Raw genomic sequence first — 18,409 nt, 5'->3', positions numbered from 1 at the left:
CCGCTTGTTCCACTTGGGCCTATTCCTGCTGCCGTAGGCTAAGTGATGGGGTGCACCCTGGACAAGTCACCAAGTGTTCAAACCTGTGGGCTATTTGGAATCAACAATTAATGACCAGTAAGTTAACCCTAACCTAAACAATATCTTTGGACCGTGGGAGAGAAACCCTAATTCCCAATAAAATGCTATAAGAACTTGGACTATATCCACTATTCATCATTAATCTATTCAGTAATCTATTCAATATTTCACTCAATCAATTAAAAAACAAAAAACAAAAAGTGATCCCCGTAAGTTAAGTCTGTAGTATTCATCCTCGATATGTCATGACAATTCATCTAAAAGCTTTTCATCAATGAGAAATTGTGTGCCTTCAGCACACAGTTAAAACAAACACCTTTTTTAAAAGTGAGAATGTGAGAAAAAATATTTTGAATTTTTTTTAATGCTTCAGATTAATGTTTGCTCACATTTCAATAGAATGAGTTGAGACTTGCCATTTTAGACAAGCTTCTCTTGCGTCTGATAACAAAAACTGCCTGCAGAGAGAGAAAAAAGACATTGTGTCTGAAGTGTTCCCACAGAAGCTTGTGATGAAAAGGTGTGGGGAAAAAAGTACCTGAGGACAAAAAGTTAAAATCGTATAAATGTGTAAAAATAGAGGGTAACAGAGAGAAAGGCGGACAGCCTAATAGTCATGACAGATTTAGACTGCTTGAAGGAAGCATTGCCCTGAGGTTCATTTAAGTACTTTTCTCTCATCAGCGAGGAAAAGATCTAAAACTGTGAAAAGAAAAGAGAAGCCAGTGCAGTTTTTTCTCCCAGAGCTATTGTCTAAAAATACTGGACACCATGCTGCGAAGTATGGCTCTGATTTCAGTTTCACAGAACCTGCATCCATTTGCTTGATGGGAACAGTTGGCGTTGGTCTGGTTCCCAGGCTTCAGTTCGGTGCAGTGAACCCAGTAAGAAGATGCCTGAGTGATGATGCCCTCTCTGCCCCCTGAAACCCTCCTCCTGTGCTGACAGACACAGACACAAAGACTCTGATAGAGGCTCTCAGCTGATGGAGACAAGCCTGTAAGTACTATTGTAGCAATAATAATTGCAGATATAAGTGATGTCGAAGCATACCTCAGCATGTACAGTGGGGGATTAAATTTCTAATACTACTAAGGAGGAATTCCTCTGTTTTATATTACATACATACACATAGTCAAGCTGCATGTTCTCCACATTTGTTCAAACCTGAAAATCCATTTTATCCCAGCAGGATCTTGAAATGTTCTGAAAAACCCCCAGAGACGTAATTTCTCTTTCACAGTCTTCCCATGGCTCCAAAATTTTTCAACAGGTTTGTGGTCAGTTACAGGAAAATCTTTGGTCTTAAAGGCTTAAAATAAGTATATAAGAAATTAACATATAGAGAAACCTCAACCTTGCATTCTTTTTAATGGCCAGCGGAGCGGGCGGGGATGTCCCGTGGTTGCAAAAAGAAGTCCGGCTGCATAGAAGTCTGTAACAAAATTACTCCACTTCTCACTTGTTTCAACACCTCAGGAGACATTTTTGCAAAAAGAGTATGATTTCAATCTCCTTTTTTTCAATCTTTTTTCATATGACATTAGCTCTGGTAAGTGGCTATCATGTAAGCAACCAATGTCCTTGGTTTATCCACCAGTGGGAAGTGTCACAGTGACTACATCCATGTTTTATAGTCCATATAGCCTTCAAAGCTGTGTTTGAACTCACTTTTCTGCTGCAGTATGAATCATTCTTCACAAAGATGCAAACCAGAGGGTCGAAGATGCCTCTGAAGAGTAGACTGCTACTCTTTCTTGGTCTAGGAGGAGTGGATTCAAAGCTCAGAGCAGTGACTTCAGACTTCACTCTGGGTTCACCCTATTGCCATTCACTTTTGTCTTGGATTCAGCAGTAAACAGGAGTTTTTCCCTCTTTCTCCATGAAATGCTGGCATGTCTTAGCCCAACACGGATGTTTTTAAGACACCACTTGAGACACTACTTGTAGACAATAGATTTTTTTAACAAGGCTTTTGGTGAAAAGTCTTAGCATATTCTGTCTGTGATGACGCTGTTTTTCTGTCTCCCAGTGAATGCAACCTACAAATCTAATTTCAGAGTGGAAAATAATAAACTTACACCAGGGTTCTTTATGTAAGGTTTATAGCATGAAGCCAGAGATCTGAGAGATTTGGGCAAATTTGTGAATTGAGCTGCCCACACAGGATTAAAGCAGGATTAAAGACCAGGATTTTAGTTTTATTCTCACTGATGAAGAGCAAATTCTGGGTGTAATTGAAATATAAGTGATTGGGCACTAACATGCATTTTAATATGGACCCAAGAGGGATAATAGAATAGGACCCAAAATAGAGCCCTGGGGTACACCACAAGTCAAAACAGCCTTGCAATACTAATTGAAAACAACCTGTTAGACAGATATGAATTAGTTTAATACAGTGGACACAGATATATTGTTAAAAATGATTCACTGATCATGAAATATTGAATAGCTAGCGTTGGGAAATGGATTTCTCCAGAAAAGCTACCTACTGTGGCTCTGTTCTGGCCATTACTTTGTCTTAAGTCTGGGCTTCTTATAAGAGTGTGGTGAGTTCTGTAGCTCAGCTGCAGGGGAAGGGTTGGCCAACTTGGCTGGTAACGATCGTCTAATCATGCCTCCTCTATTTCAGTAGCACATTGGGACCTGGAAGAGGAAGAGAGCTGAGTTGGAGCAGCAGTGCGAGGAAACTGGGCAAACAAGAGAGAAAGAGACAGCGGCTGCTGCAGCTTGGAAACAGCTCTGTAAATAAAAGTCACAAATATTATAACCACTGTGTGTGTCATGCTTTCTAAAACCCATTTATGCTGAAAGTCTCTTTGAGGAGTATGGGAAAAATGGCATCGGTGTTCAGTGGGTTTCAAATTAACAATATTAGTTAAGTGTGGATGTGAGGTTGGCTCAAACTGATCAAACACCATAAAGAATCAAATAGTTTTAAAAAAGATATGACGTATGGTTGATCTGAGTACAGGAACAGTACAGTACAGTACAGTCTCATTAAGCCATGACTGGGATTTTACTTTGGAGTGGTGTGACCTTAATGAGCCAACAATGTTCAGGATAGTGAAGCAAGTGTTGTTAAAATAATTTAAGATATGCTATGCACAGAGATGAACTGGGAGAGAGTAATGGATCATAAAATGATTAAAACAAATTGGTTAGTGGTAACAGATGTAATAGAACATGAGCATCAAATAGAAGCACATCTTTGGACCATTATTTCTGGAAGGCTGACTTTCCTGATGGGGAAAGAAACTGCAATTTCAATTTCACTGGTATGCCCTGAAAATCCAAAACATAAAAATAAATCAAACAGATAAAACTACATTGCTCAATTTTTTTTATCATATTAGAAATTGTGCAGAATTTTTTTTTAATGGGCTTATTTCTTTTTCTAATATTGACCTCAGCTTCTGTTCACTGCACTTGCCTTGAGCACACAAATCCCACTCGCCAGCTTTTCAAATCATTTTGTTTATGAACAGCATCCAACCAGAAGAAAGCTGGCTTAAAGGTAGAGTAGTATCAAGACCTACTGTAAGATAAATACATTTTTTTTAAAACAGTGGATCATTCAAAGCCATTGTAGCAGAACCAAATAAAAACAAGGACCCTGAAAATGATTGTAATCAGTTGGACCATAAAATGTAAAGGTGATTAGGAGATCCTGACAAAATGATAACACTATCAGCAAAATTTAACAGCTGCTGTGGAATCTCACACTGTGCTTCAGCAGGTGGACTTTTCCAGGTCGTCACATTTGAAATCTTCATATTTATCTTTTTCTTGGCTGCTTTCTGAGCTCCTTTTATCTAAATCTAATCAGCTGTATTACAAATTTGGTCACACATTACCACACAAGAAATCTCTGTTAGTTTTTTTTTCTCTATTATTGAATACACTGACAACTTTTTATAATTAAAAATGGGCTGAATTATAATTTTGGTGAAATATAATGGAAATTTTAGCTTTAATTCAACATTTAATTCAACATATTTTCACAAAGATTATTTAGAGTATTTTCTCTGGATTGATCTCAAACAACAAACCCTTCTTCAGAAAACTCTTAATTTTCACAGTTGTCTTATGATGAACATTTTAATATTACATAGTGATCTGGTAGTTGTGGCTTTCCAGAACAGACCTGTGTAAACCACAATTTTCACACATCTGTTTCAGAGGCTATAGTCACACTTCGTATCGCCTGCAGCCACAGAAACAGCGGATAATCCGCTGTCCTGTGTTCCTCCGCTTTCAAGACAGCTCACAAGAATGAATCATTTTGACTCACTATGACAAATTTCTCTCAAGCATAAATTGAAATGTAATTACCACAAGTTCTTTTGGACACTGTGTCATTTTGTTAATGTATGAATGATTCATCTCAGAACACAAGGTTCATTTGTATTAATAAATGAATTGCAGACTAGGAGTCCGTGCCCAGGTAAAAATTTAGTTTCCATTTTCATTTTCCCTTCAGCAGCTTTAAGGACATTTTTATTCTTTCTGAACTCTGATCCATGTCATCATCACAGTCCAAAATTTGTGCTTTACTGCCTCCTAGTGAATACAACAGCAGGTGATAATGGGTTAGAAAGATTTGTCAGATTACCAGTTATCACTGTAGGGCAATAAATATGACATCTGCTGCTTTTCACACACATCATACCAAAGACAAATCTAGCACCCGGTGGTCCATTTACCAGCTGTTATGGAGCTTTTCATCATCTCATTTTTTCTTGTTATTGTGGAAATGTAGCTGCAACCTGTCATTTCAAAAGTTATGGAAGAAGCTGTTCAGGGAAAGATGAACGAGAGGTGTGAAGATCTGCATCATAAAAGCAGATGTCAAAAAGTGCATAACTCATTTAGGTTTTTATTCCAGATTTATTGTAAATTAAAAATAGGGAAGATTTGGATTATAATTTATAAGAAATATTTAATGCTCTGTTCTGGCTATTACTTGATTTCATCAGGCTTAACACTATGACCACCTGCCTAAGATTGCATTTGTCCCCCTTTTGCTGCAAAAAGAACACTGACCTGTCGGAGCATGGATTTCATGGACCCCTGAGGACGTGCAACCAAGATGTTAGCAACAGATCCTCAGCCACATCCATCAGGGAATATCATTTCAATGTAAGCATGTACATGGTCTGTAACAATGCTTAGGAAGGTGCTACAAAGTAACATTCACATGGATGGCAGGACCCAAAGTTTCAAAGCAGAAAATTGCCCAAAGCATCACACTGCCACCACTGACGTCCCCAGGTAAGGTACGCATAAGCATCCGACCATCCACATGATGTAAAACAAGGGTAGGCAAGTCCAGGCCTCGAGTGCCGGTGTCCTGCAGGTTTTAGATGTGTCCTTGATTCAACACAGCTGATTTGATGGCTAAATGACCTCCTCAACATGTCCTGAAGTTCTCCTGCTAATGAACTAATCATCTAATTCAGATGTGTTGACCCAGGGTGATATCTAAAACCTGCAGGACACTGGCACTCGAGGCCTGGAGTTGCCTGGGGAACTCGACACTACCCCTGATGTAAAATAAAACATGATTCATCAGACCAGACCGACTTCTTCCAGGGCTTCATGCTCACATGTCCATTATTCGTCCTTTCGGCAGTGGACATTGGTCAGCATCCACACTCTGACTGGTCTGCAAAGCCACATTAGCTCATCTGTCAGACCAGACCACACAACTTTTCCTCACCACATGCATCACTGAGCCTTAGCCATTGATGTTTTGGAGATGCTCTGACCCAGTCATCTAGCCATCAGAACTGGAACCTTATCAAATTTCCTCAAATCATCACCCTTCCCCAGTTCCTGCTCCCAACATAAACTTTGAAGATAAAATGATGAAGAGATAATGAGTGTTATTCACTTCACCCCTCAGTGGTCATAATGTTATGCCTGATTAGTGCATACCTCAAAGGTATGTTTTATAAGTTCTTCCTTTTAAAGAGCAGGGTAGTGCTAAATATACTGATAACAAGTGAATTACAATTAAAAATCAGATGTATCTCACAAGTTCTGAATTCCTAACAAAGAAGACTATTAGGTTCTTGCAACCTATGATTAAGTAGCTTGTAGAACCACCTTTAGCAGCAAGTAATCCTTATCAGTCTCTCAGTGGGAATTTTGGCCCATTCTTATTTACAGCGTTGCTTCAGTTTATCAAGAGGCAGGCATTAATTTTTGCACAGCTCTCTTAGGTTTCTGCCACAGCATTTTAATCTGGTTGAGGTCTGGGCTTTGACTGGACTGTTGCAGCACAATGATTCTTTACATTTTCAGTCATTCTGTTGTAGATTTGCTGCTGTGCTTGGGTTCACTTTCTAATTGCATGACACAATTTCAGTCAAGTTTTGATGACTGAGAATGCATCAAGACATGTAACTCTAGGGTTTCGTGCTTCATCTTGTCTGAGCACAGTCTGACTTTGCGGTGAGTTTGCTGGTACAACCACTCCTGGGAAGACTGGCATTGAGCAAGACTTCATATTAACCATCAGCAGTGAGATTTCAAGCATTTCAATAATCATGCCTTCTACACTTCTCTATCTACTGATGTCTCGTTTCACTACTGTGGGGTTTTTCCTTAGTAACTTCAAGTTGTTAGTTGCTTAGAAAATCAATCCTCATGAGACAAAATGAAATATTCTCTTGAAAGTTGAAAGTTCAGCCCAGCGTACATCTCAGAGGTGCCCTGCTGTCATGAAACTGCAGATGCTCCAGAACAGCTTCCAAACAGACCTTGAGTTCAGATTGTTTTGCCTGCTGCTGTTTCTGAGGTCAGGAGTAAACTTTTGTTCACGTTACTCAATAACACTACCTGTAGGGATGTTCTGTTTTCTTAAGAGTCTGGCTTAGTTCAAACTCTCTTAAAAATATAATGTTTGATGTATGAATAAAATATAAGAAAAAAAAAGAAATCTTATCCAGTCTAAGTGGCTGACAGTTCACCATGGAAGAAAATGAGTCATTAAAAAATCATGAAGGATGGTGTTGATGCCTGATCGGAACTTCAGGTCACAGCAAAAAACAAAAAAAGATAAAGTGGAAAGTAATTAAGATGAGAACGAAGTCATGATTTTCTCTCTTGATATTTTGCAAGTCAGTCTCACAGCAAATGTACACCAGCTACAGCTTTCTACAGTGGAAACGGCTCTAAAATTATGAGATACTTTCACTTATTCCTGTTTCTTTCTACTGACCTGCATACAAGTCATGTGAATGTCATATTTTTTTTATTTTTTCCATTCCAGGTGGTGCATGACTCAAACACTGGACTTATCCTAGAGACTGGGGTTTAGATTCTGTGTAGGTTCGTTTTTAATATTTAATTTGTATTTTTTAAAATATATATTTTTTGCTGTTTAGGCATGTTATCTTTAAAGTTTGACCCAGGAGACTTGGAGTTTGTGTCCTATGTGGTATCATTAGTTTTTCTGTATTATTTTTTGTATTGTTTTTAGTTGTTCTTCTGACAGTGTTTAGTTTTGTTTGGTTTTTGGGTGCAATTATTTTTTCATTCTATTTTTAGACATTGTCTTTAGGGCCATCATAGCTGTTACACCTTTTGCTTTGAAACTGTGCAGTTTTTAATCATCTATACATCCACACATTTTCTTAATTGCTTTTCCATTTCAGGGTGATGAGAGAGCTGGAGCCTATCTCACACTCGTGTTCGTACCGATTTAGAATTGCCAGTTAACTTTAGCGTGGGAGGATTGTAGAGTGCCCAGACAGAACACCCACACAAGCACCAGGAGAGCACAAAAACTCCACACAGAAAGGCTCCAGCCAGCCAGCAGGTTTGAACCAAGAACCCTCTTGATGTGAGGCAACAGAGCTGACCACTGTACTGCTTTGGTACCCCATGAGGAACTTAATTGTTGAATAAAAACTGGACTTGTCTAAAGAGCAATCCTGACCGCCTACCACCATCCATAAAGCTGAGTATTAGACTTCTTGTTTTCACCAGGAGTCATGGGCCAGTTTTTCTTAGCTGAGCACACAGACTTCTTGACCCTAGTCTTCACTGGATGCCTCAAAATTCACACTGTGAGCAAAAACTTTGTTGAATTTTGGTGTTTGTTAGCGTTGGACCTTTTCCTGCTAAATTATCCATCTCATGGTTTATCATACAGACATGACAGTGGTTTAAAAATTCTTATTAATAAGTAATCCAGGAAAAAGTCAGTTACGTTTGTGGGTTATTTTGTCTTCTTTAGACAGAAGCTTCAAGCAAAATCAGCAAACCTCAGAGATTTTTGAGGCAGTTTTGTTTTTCTTCACCTTTAGACTGAAAATAAGCTCACTGCACAGAGCTGCCTGAGAGATTTTAGACACCTGATATCCTTTCACTTCAGCCAAAGCACTGAAAAATCTATATTTTTGAATGACAACACGGTGAAGCTTTAAGCAAAGCCACAATACCAGCTGCAGCTGCTCTGTCAGTTGATGGGTAACAAACTCACCAGCAACATGAGGTAAATTATAAATTTGTTGGAAACAAACAAGACTGTCCAATTCATGCCAAAGCTGCAAAACCGACCTCTCGCGGAGCTGCTGGGAGGCAATAACAGAAGCAGAATAAAACCAAACTGGGTGAAAAGTTAAAAACAAAACTGCTCCAAACTCATGAGTAATCTCTACACACATAATATTGCTGTGGCTTAATTAAACATTTATTAAGTGATTGTCTGCTGTGCCTGTGGTTTAGCAGCGTTTGGCTGCAGCTGCCTGTCCTGGACTAATCCTCTGTATTTTGTGCTGAGAGATAACGAGAGGGTGACAGGACTGAGATGAGGAGAGGGAGGAAAAATGGGTTGCGGCTTTCCTTGCAAACAAATACGACAGAGAGGTGAAAGCTGTGATCCATCCATCTGTCTCTCTGCTCCTTTTCTCTCTTTGGTTTCCTCACTCTTCGCCTCTGTCTCTCATTCACACTTTTTTCTTTTTTTTTTTGCTTCTCTCCCACCTTCTGTCTTCCCTGTCTCTTTCTCACTAATGAGAGCCAGTGGGGTTTCTCAGCAGCCTAACAACCAGCATGTTTGTCTCTGCCCAGACACCAGGGGCCCACAGATTACTGCTCCCCCATGGACTAAATGAATACACAAATAAATACAAGGCTCCCAGTATATTTTCTGCAGCACCACATTGCACTAAGAATATAACACGATGAAAAATGCATGCGACAGGAATGGTGGCAGAGGTGAAGGCAGGGCCAGGGGCACCTTGGGTCTGATTGGCCCCTGCATACCTCACGCCAGAGTCAGAGAAGGATGGCTTGTTAGTATTATGGATGGAATATTGAACAGGTCAGCTGAAGATGTGGGGGACCTCATGATTCCAGGTTTTATTAAACGAGGTGGCACAAGGGCGGCCAAGGAAACTGCTGGGAGGCCAGGGGCAAAATCATAAAAAAATATTTTAAGATATCATCTACAAAAAAGACACAAAACAAACTGATGCAAAATGACCACAGGTATATCCAAGAAGGCCAAAACACACTAAAAAAAACCCAAATCAGGCTCAAAAGTTCATAAAAAGATTGAAAAGTATTAAAAATAGACCCAATAAGACCACAAGCAGATTTACAAGGACCACCGACAGCCAAAAAACAGTGAGAAAAGTGTTCCTCTGGACTCACAGAGCTTAAAAATGACCATGCAATCATGTTAAATATCTTAACACCTTCACAATGTTTTAATGGCGCTTCTCAACAGGAATTAACAGCTCTATGAAATAAGGCTTAGACACAGACACAAAATGACCACTGAAAGACACAAAGCAACAACACATGAAAACAAAACTGAAAATAAATGTAAAAGGACTACAAACAGCTGTAAAATAACCCTGTCACTAACAAGAATCAAAACTTTAAACGCGTCTTATCTAAAGTCACTTCCCAGCATGATGAAGTTCATCAGAATATTAATGTAAAATGTGCTTCACCATCTTCACAATCCTGATGCTCTAATTACTGCCGGGAGATAATAACGTTCTCCATAGTTACTGCAATCATTTTATCATTAGACTGACATTTTATTAAAGCCTTTGTTAGAAAATTGTTTCAGTTAAAGTGTTACATTGCAGGGGGAAATCTTATCTTCATTACATGGAGGAAAACAGGTAGGAGAGAATTACAGAGACGGACTGCATCCATCTTTTTACCCCGGTCCATTACTGCAGTCTGCCACCGCTGTGAAACACAATCTCTCACACAGCATCGGCAGAGTCTGTGGGCTGCCAGCTTCATTACTGCAGCATCAATCTTAATGCTGGAAGTAAAAGAGTTTTATCCTAATCAATGCAATTCATGAAAGTCTTTAACTACAATCTGTTTAAATGCTTAACATTAGATATTAAAGCTAAAATATCTCATGACAGACTGTGGATTTAGTTTATGGATTGCAAAAGGAAAGAATAAAACTCCAGTATGACACCGTCTATAACCTGACTTCCAAAACATGTAAATTTCAATAGCATAACCAAAAACTAAATGTAGAGTATACTGCATGTTATGGCTTGTGTACTGAACTGCATTAATTTAATGCCTAATACAATTTCTATCCAGTCTGTTGGTTTTATATAATTATGACGGACTTAAGAGAGACTTAAAGCAACATATATATATATAAAAAGGTAAGGCTGCCATCTAGTGGCAAAGCTAATTTAGTTCTGCAGAACGAGCTCATACATATGAAAACGACGTCTATACAATATTTAAGATTCTGGTACAAAGTAATAATTAAAACCTCTGGGCTTCCAGACTCTCTAATCAGCCAATCACATGGCAGCAACTCAGTGCATTTGGTCAAGATGACCTGCTGAAGTTCAAGCTGACCATCAAAGTGCAAACGAAAGGTGATTTGAGTGATTTTAAATGTGTCCGTTTTTTTGCCAAACAGGAAGGTCTGAGTGTTTCAGAAACCGTTGGACTATTCTGATTTTCCCACACAATCACATCACATTCTATCACATGTCAGAGGTCAGACTGCTTTGACTGATAGGAAAGTAACTCAAATAACCACTCGTTACAACCACAGTATGTAGAAGGGAATCTCTAAATACAGCACCGTGAACCTTGAAGCAGCTGAGCCATGGCAGCAGAAGAGTTTTGAAAGGTTTTCCTTTGGTCATGTTGCACTTTTTAGAGTGAAATAACTACAAAAATGATTCACACAGCTTAAGTTACCGTGCTCACAAGATGAAATGTTTGCATATCACACATGCAAAGATGCTAAAGTAACAGCAGACACAGGTTACAGCTTCAAAAGCAAACCAACAGCAAAATAATAATAATAATAATATTTAAAACTAAAATATTAATTGTTGTTTAATTGTCTTTCATTTAAAAATCTCCCACATTTCAGTGCTCCAGCTCACCCAGTGTGAAAAATGCATGTTCCTCTTTTCATTTTTTAAATAGTTTGCCATTTTTAAGTAACATCACAGTGTGAGGGGCTTACTTGGGGTTATGGGTAAACATTAAACCAAAACCTTTAATCAAGAAATCAGCACATTATTCCACAATGAAAAATAATCATCACTCAGTATCACCATAATTAGCCCCATGCAAGCCAAATGAAACAGCTTGTCCATTAGTGATAATCTAGCTGTAATATAGAAGAAAAACAAAGGAGGTATTTTCTCTGCATTATTTGCCTCTTTTGATTTTTCTTATATTATATTCATATTTTTACAGCAGTAGGTCTGAATCCTCCTTACCGCTGATCATTACACCTTTTCTTCCACCATGGAGTAATCAGCTTCATCTAAAAACCTGTTAGTATTTTATTGGTAGTCGATTGAAGTTTACCTGAGCATGAGAGGCAGCAGATGGCCTTCCTCTTTTGTTAGCTGAATAAGTAAAATAAACCAAACTGTTACCCTGGTCTGCAAAATGGATTTGTTTACTCTGTGGCTGTTCAAGTTCTGTGTAACTTTTATGTAGTTTGAAGTAAATTGCCACCATGGCACCTTTCTCACTTTGTCTTCTACAGCAGGGTAACAATAGATTCTTCTAAATTGAAGCCCAAATACGTAAATAGACTCGGTGTGCATGTTAGAGATGAATTGCTATGGGGTTTGAAAATTCAAAGCCCAAGTTTAGTTTAAGTCTTTGTGGGGCATTATTCAAATTTATTCACCAAAACACTATGGAGACTCTAAACTTGTATCACTTATAATTAATGTAAAAGTAGACTTTAACTTACACATTTACTATTCGGATTTGGGGAAAAGTCTCAATATAGTTGCCTTCTTTTCATTTTCATTAGAGTCAAGTTTCAACTCGTATTTTAAATAAGCTCCAGCTGCTCAGTTAATCACACGGGGTCCAACAGCGACAGAGGCGGCGCCGCGTGTTTGATTTGGCTGATTTTTACATCAGAAGCTCTTCCTGACCTCAATGGATTTGTGTTTCCTCCTGGAATCAAATTCATATTAATGACACAAAACGTATATTTTAAACAATCAAACAGAAATAAAGCAAAACAACATCATCATCAATCATATGGTCCTTTTAATGCTTGATCTGAAGATGCTTTTATGGGTTTGAGCGGCCTTTTCATCCCGACAATAAAATCTCGTTTTTGACATCATTTTTGTCTGTTGCAAGTTTGAATCATATCTAGAATGTACAATTACGGGAAGATAAAACTCCGATGACTGGCATTATTTATCTGCATTATCTTTGTTTGCTGACGAAGTCAATTTGTTTTTTATTTTAATATGTTTAGTGAGCAGAATTCATTGAAAACTGAACTTTAAAACTTATAATAACACAGGGGTCTCTCTATGTGACTATTCATTTTGTATAGCAATAACATTTACTAAGTATTAAAAGCCCTTAAAAGGGGAAAACTAATAAGAACGAATGCTTTACCAACTCACTGATAATATCTCTCTTTATTGACACTTAACAGTTAACAAAGAACAGATAGAAATTTAATTCTGTAAGACGAGAAGAGTGCACAAAGTGAACGTGAAGCTGTCTGAAAAGCCATTTCATTTGACGGTAAGACTGGAAATATTTCATGTTGCACGCACTGTGGAGGCAAATCTAACACAGCTGCACTGAGCAACATACATTTAAATAAATAGTGTAACTAGGATCCTGGATAAGACATTAAACATACCAATGATAGTGTTTAAGCTCTGGGTGGTTCCAGTCACAAAGAGAACATTTTCTCTTTCCATAAAGCCCGCCAAAATAAGAGTCTGTGTAGGGTTTATTTTAATGCATGGAGAAAGCTGTCCTATGACGCATCTCCACTTCTAAAGCCTACTGAACAGTGTTGCTCTTCACATGCTCTTATCAAATACATAATAAGCTAAAGGCAGGAAATTGAAAAAGCTCTAGCTTTATGTGTGACAACATACTAAAACAGCAAATCTAACTTTTACCTTTTCCTCCCTCAGCCAAATTCATCTGACTCATCGCTTCCATTCTTCACTCTCAAGGTCAAAGCTGATAAGCTATGAATATTCCCAGTCATTCCAGTAACAAACATGATAATAAAGCACGATAGGACAGAATAGAAGGAACTTCTGGCCAAAGAAACTCATAACACTAATAGCTTCTTGGCTAGAGGACAAGCTGGAAGGTGATAACATCAGGAAGATGAAACATTTTAACTGTGAGCAAACTTTCCCCCTCAAACTGACATAGTGAGTAAGTTGAGAAGTTGTTGCATGTTGTTGAATGTTTTTGCATGATTTCCAGCCTTCTGCAAAGATGATGACACTTCAAAGCATCTTTTTAAGCCCCTCCTTTCGTTGCAGTGACACGAGAACACCGACTCGATGAGTAGCAGGAGGATTAAAACAGAGAGGTTCAGAGGAAGTCATGTCCAAACTGTGAGACTCTGTGCACCCGAAATCCAGCCGTGCCATGAGCTTCTGTTTTGTGCGGGTGGAAAAAGTGTCTGTGTGATGCATCAGAGGGTTAGCTGAGGAGGTCAGGCTGCAGGCCAATACGCTGAAGGACGTCCTCGGGCATGCACAGCACCGGATTCACCGGTTTGATCTGTTCGTCTCCAAGCAGGGAGAGACCTGCAACCCCGAACAGGGTGTGGAAAGGATCCACCTGCAAAGGAGGATTAATAGGAATCAATAAGACTGACTATAGAGAAAATACTACAAAAGTGGGCCACAGAAGTGGACCAAAACACTTCGCACTCAGTGTCTTTGAAACCACCTGCTTTACCTCACATGCAAAGACTTTTTTTCAAATATTCAAATTTAGATTCTTAAAATTCTTCTCACCATATCTCCTGGTCTATCGGCAAAACCTCCCGTCTCCTCGTCTTGACAGGCCAAAATAAACTTCCGCAGCTTGTCTTTGTCAATCCAGCGGATCCTGCCGATGATTTTCAGCGAGGCCAAAACCCACCACGAGTAGCACACATCTGGAAGCTGAATGATACCGAAAGTAAAGCAGAGGTGTCGCTCATATTTTCTGCCACATCCCGGTTCAGATTATGGAGGCAGCAGTCTGCAGAGACACTGAGAGCTCCCTCTACCCACTCCACCTCCTTTACCTCCACTTTTCTTAGTAGGATATGTCTGAAACACCTCACCTAGGAGGCGTCAAGTCAGTCAGCCCAGTCAGTCTTAGTCAGATGCCTGACAACCTCAACTGCCTCCTTTCGATGTGGAGGAGGAGTGGCTCTACTTTGAGGCCCAAAGAGGACAGAGAACCCAGCCACCCTTTGGAGGAAGCTGATCTCCTCCTTTCAGACACATTAATATTTTATTTGAGCTTAAAAACTGTATTTATTACCAGGTAATCCAATAAATCATCAGCCTGTTCCATCTGCATTATTGCTTCTACAGCTCAAACTCTTCAACTGCGAAGGAGTCTGAACTTCAAACTATAAAACCAGATACTTTCATTAAGTAACTCAATACTTCACAGTGTTTGGCACAAACCTTCTCAGGTCGACCATTCAGGCCTCCAGACGGCAGCTGTCTCTCACACAGCCACCACCCCAGCAGGTCAGCGTTCAACTGGTGTAACTGGCCAGTGAGCGACAGGAAGCCAGTGCAGCAGTAAATCTGACAGACAGGAAGGAAAACACCGGAAATTGATTTTAATAACAACTGATCCTAAAGTGCCAAATTCACCACCATCCAGGTTGAACACGTCATCCTTACACTGCAACTGTCTTGGCCTCATTTATAAGTCAGCTTCATTCAACAAGACTGGTGTGCAGGATCAAATCAGGCAGGAAGTGTCAACTTAACATATCATTCCTTTATTTTATTTTAGGTTGAAACTTGAAAGAGTTTTGCTGCTTTTGTTCAAAAAGATTGATTTACTGTCTGACATCAATTCAATCAATTTAAAAAATGAAATTGTTATGATTATTGAATCTATTGACAAATAATTGCAATTTTGCTCAATTCTATTTTCTATCAAATAGAAACAAAACACTTCTGAGAGTCTCCAAACTTTTCTGCGGGAATAAATATCAGTATATCAGTGAACTCACCTGACCAGCATGAGACTCAGAACCAGGTCTGCATCCAAAGCCTCCATCAAAGTTCATACATGACAAAACAAACTCTACGGCTTTGTCAACATTGATCGTGTCCATCTTGCCCTGGGAAACAAAAAACATCTTAAAATGAAGTATAATGAGCTTAAGTTAACACAGTTTATTAAAACATGCTTGTTAAGACTTAAGAATGAAAGAGCTGTTGAGTCAACTGATGAACTTTGTGATATTGTGTAACTTTATTATTTATTTAGCCTCATTTTATCGACACAAAATAAAGTCCGATGCTCCCACATAACACTGCCGAGTAATGGACTTTCTAAAACAGGTTCAACTATAAAAAGTTTTAAGTTAAATAATAAATCATGTAAATAATAATTTACATGGAAAGACTAACATACATACCAGTAATGCGAGTGTAGCAACAGCGCAGAAGGAAAACCGTGTGTCTATTTCTCCTGCAAAGACAAAAAAAATTAGAAAAATTGTTCTTAGCTTTATTTATTTCTTCCCTAACTTAGAAGCACGTGTATTGTGGGATGTGAGAGTAAAACTCACTCACCCCACTTGTCCCCCGCAAAAGAGCCATCTTCCTGCTGCAGCCCTTTGACATATTCCACAACTTTGTCCACATCAATCGCATCTACGCTGTCATACAAGCACAAGATCTGAGGAAGAGAGTTCACAAAATACTAATAAACAAGAGAACATAAAATACACCATGTGCAGACCATTCAAGTTCCTTTACAGACCAGACACTATGGGACACAATTTGAGATGTTTATTTGAGCTAAATATAAGCAGCACTATGAAGAAAAATAAATAAACATCTAGAGGAATAAACACTAGAACTGCAAAAAATAATTGCTAAAGAGGGGCCAATTCAGAAATATTAAAGCACATATAAATATTTAAAAGTTCAGTGTATCATCTAGAATTAAAGCTGTAGAGAATACGAGAGTAATCTGCTACCTGGACGGCACTGAGGGTGTAGAGCAGGTGGGGGTCATGTCCGATGCTGGCGCTGATGCCTCCACACTCGTGCTGACAAGCTTTGATGAAGTCTACGATCTCCTGCTGGTTCATTCTGGGTAGCTCCCCCATCAGGTCCATCACAGTCAGCCCCCAATAGATGCCGCTCATCCTCAAGTACTCAGACAGCGTGTACTCCTGACAAAACACCAGAGGTCAGCAGCGTTAGTTCAAAAACATTGGCTGCTTTTTTAGTGATTGCCCCTCTGAACTCCAAAGTCTACCACAGAAGCTCAACTGGATTGTTATCTGGAGGTTTTGAAGACCACCCATTCAGCGACCCCTTAGAATTTGATTCCCACACTTTCTCATCCCATTCAGTAACTCCTCATCTCCTTTGGGTAGGATCATTGTCATCACTGGAGTGGCGGGATGACAACGACCACCCGTTGCTTGCAAGTAGCCAAGCCCAGAATAGAAACACAGATATCAAGGCTCTGATGAGGCCTGTACTCACATAGTCGTCCTTTTTGGAGCCGTAGGCAGCGATGTAGTCTGCGTGTTTCTCCAGCAGCAGCGTGCTGGGAGCGTCGGGCTTTATGATCACATCTTTCACCTGGGTCCCCTGAAATTCAACACACATCAACAACACGTCAGACAGCCTTAAAACTACTCAATAACCTGAAAAAAAATCAAACTTGGCTTCTTCCTCTTCGTAATCTAGCGCTGAGTTAACCCCCTGTTTAGCAGATAAATGGCTGACTGTTAACATGATTCACGGCTTGTTGACAGGCTGCTACATGCTAACATCTTAGCCACTCTGCTAGCTGCTGTCACTGATTAGCTCGCTTGTGTGGGACTAAGTTTGGATAGACTAGAGGAAAGAGCACACTTACATAATATTTTATTGTGATGTTATCCTAAACTACACTCGTTATCACACTAGAAACAGGTCGCTAGTTACCATTCTGACATGATCCGGCGTTTTCCTTCTTCCTCTTCTACAACAATTCGGGCTGTTGGTTTGGAGCGCGTTATTGCCACCTATTGGTTTGGAAGGAGAACTGCAGCCTAAATCCTCATATTTGAAGTGATATTTGTTACTCGAATATATTTAAGCACAAATGTTCAGGTATCTTACTCAAGTCATTTATTTTTGCAGTGTTGGGGGAAAATTTCCCACTGCAATTATTTTTCCATAACCATCATGTGCAACTTCGAGCAAGGCACCACTGAAAACACTATGACCAGCTACATCACTGTGTGGTTTGGAAACTCCACCACCTGAATCACATAGTAAAAGCAGCAGAAAAGATCACTGGTTGCTTCATTGCCCTCCCTCCTCGACAACTGTAACACCTGCCTAGCAGTCAGTATTGTGGTGACCTCCCCCATCAGACTGATACACAGCTTCAAAATATTGAACTCCTTCCTTCCTCAACTCACTCCCCACTCTGTCCCCTTAGAAGACTGGATTCTAACCAACCCACACACGAGCAATGTGTCTTACACCTAGCCTTTATGTAAAGGCTAGGTGTAAGACTGCTGTTATCTACACATATTACTTAAATTACAGAACTGAAAATGAAGCAGACTTTTTAAAGTTAAAGAAGTTGTTTTAAAAGTCCTTAAATATAATGAATATTTGACAGATTCCTAACAAGTGAAGCTTGCAATAAAAAGAAATAAAAAAAATTTTTTTTAAAAAACGACATGGTTGTGAATGCTCTGTCATTAGGTAATGAGCTTTCTCTCAACACGTGGAGGACTCAGAAGAAATGAAATTTAGAAAAGACTCAAACTGCTTGTTTATTTAGCAAATGGGAG

General features: G+C 39.3%; 1 protein-coding gene and 1 long non-coding RNA gene across 2 annotated transcripts; one reads left to right on the top strand and one right to left on the bottom strand.

The window, feature by feature from the left end:
- Positions 1 to 867: 867 nt before the first annotated feature.
- Positions 868 to 2,829, top strand: LOC120722661. Its single transcript, XR_005693559.1, has 2 exons — positions 868 to 1,080; positions 2,717 to 2,829. It is a non-coding gene; the product is annotated as an uncharacterized LOC120722661 (long non-coding RNA).
- A 10,168-nt stretch (positions 2,830 to 12,997) lies between these two features.
- Positions 12,998 to 17,678, bottom strand: rabggtb (Rab geranylgeranyltransferase subunit beta). Its single transcript, XM_040015334.1, has 9 exons — positions 17,547 to 17,678; positions 17,100 to 17,207; positions 16,583 to 16,780; positions 16,173 to 16,278; positions 16,016 to 16,068; positions 15,605 to 15,715; positions 15,042 to 15,167; positions 14,376 to 14,525; positions 12,998 to 14,196 (listed from the first exon to the last, which is right to left on the bottom strand). Exons 1-9 carry the CDS (start codon positions 17,547 to 17,549, stop codon positions 14,056 to 14,058), a joined length of 996 nt encoding a protein of 331 aa, XP_039871268.1. The 5' UTR covers positions 17,550 to 17,678; the 3' UTR covers positions 12,998 to 14,055.
- Between the last annotated feature and the right edge of the window lie 731 nt (positions 17,679 to 18,409).

The sequence above is a fragment of the Simochromis diagramma genome, unplaced genomic scaffold (genome assembly GCF_900408965.1).
Source record: "Simochromis diagramma unplaced genomic scaffold, fSimDia1.1 OVJJ01000205.1, whole genome shotgun sequence".
Taxonomy (NCBI): domain Eukaryota; kingdom Metazoa; phylum Chordata; class Actinopteri; order Cichliformes; family Cichlidae; genus Simochromis; species Simochromis diagramma.
This window is presented reverse-complemented; position numbering and strand designations above follow the sequence as displayed.

Coding starts and splice junctions, on each gene's coding strand:
- rabggtb (XM_040015334.1), bottom strand. Junction 15,716..16,015: donor TTGCTACACTCGCATTACTG/GTATGTATGTTA, acceptor TTTGTTTCCCAG/GGCAAGATGGACACGATCAA. Junction 14,197..14,375: donor CCGATAGACCAGGAGATATG/GTGAGAAGAATT, acceptor CCTCCTTTGCAG/GTGGATCCTTTCCACACCCT.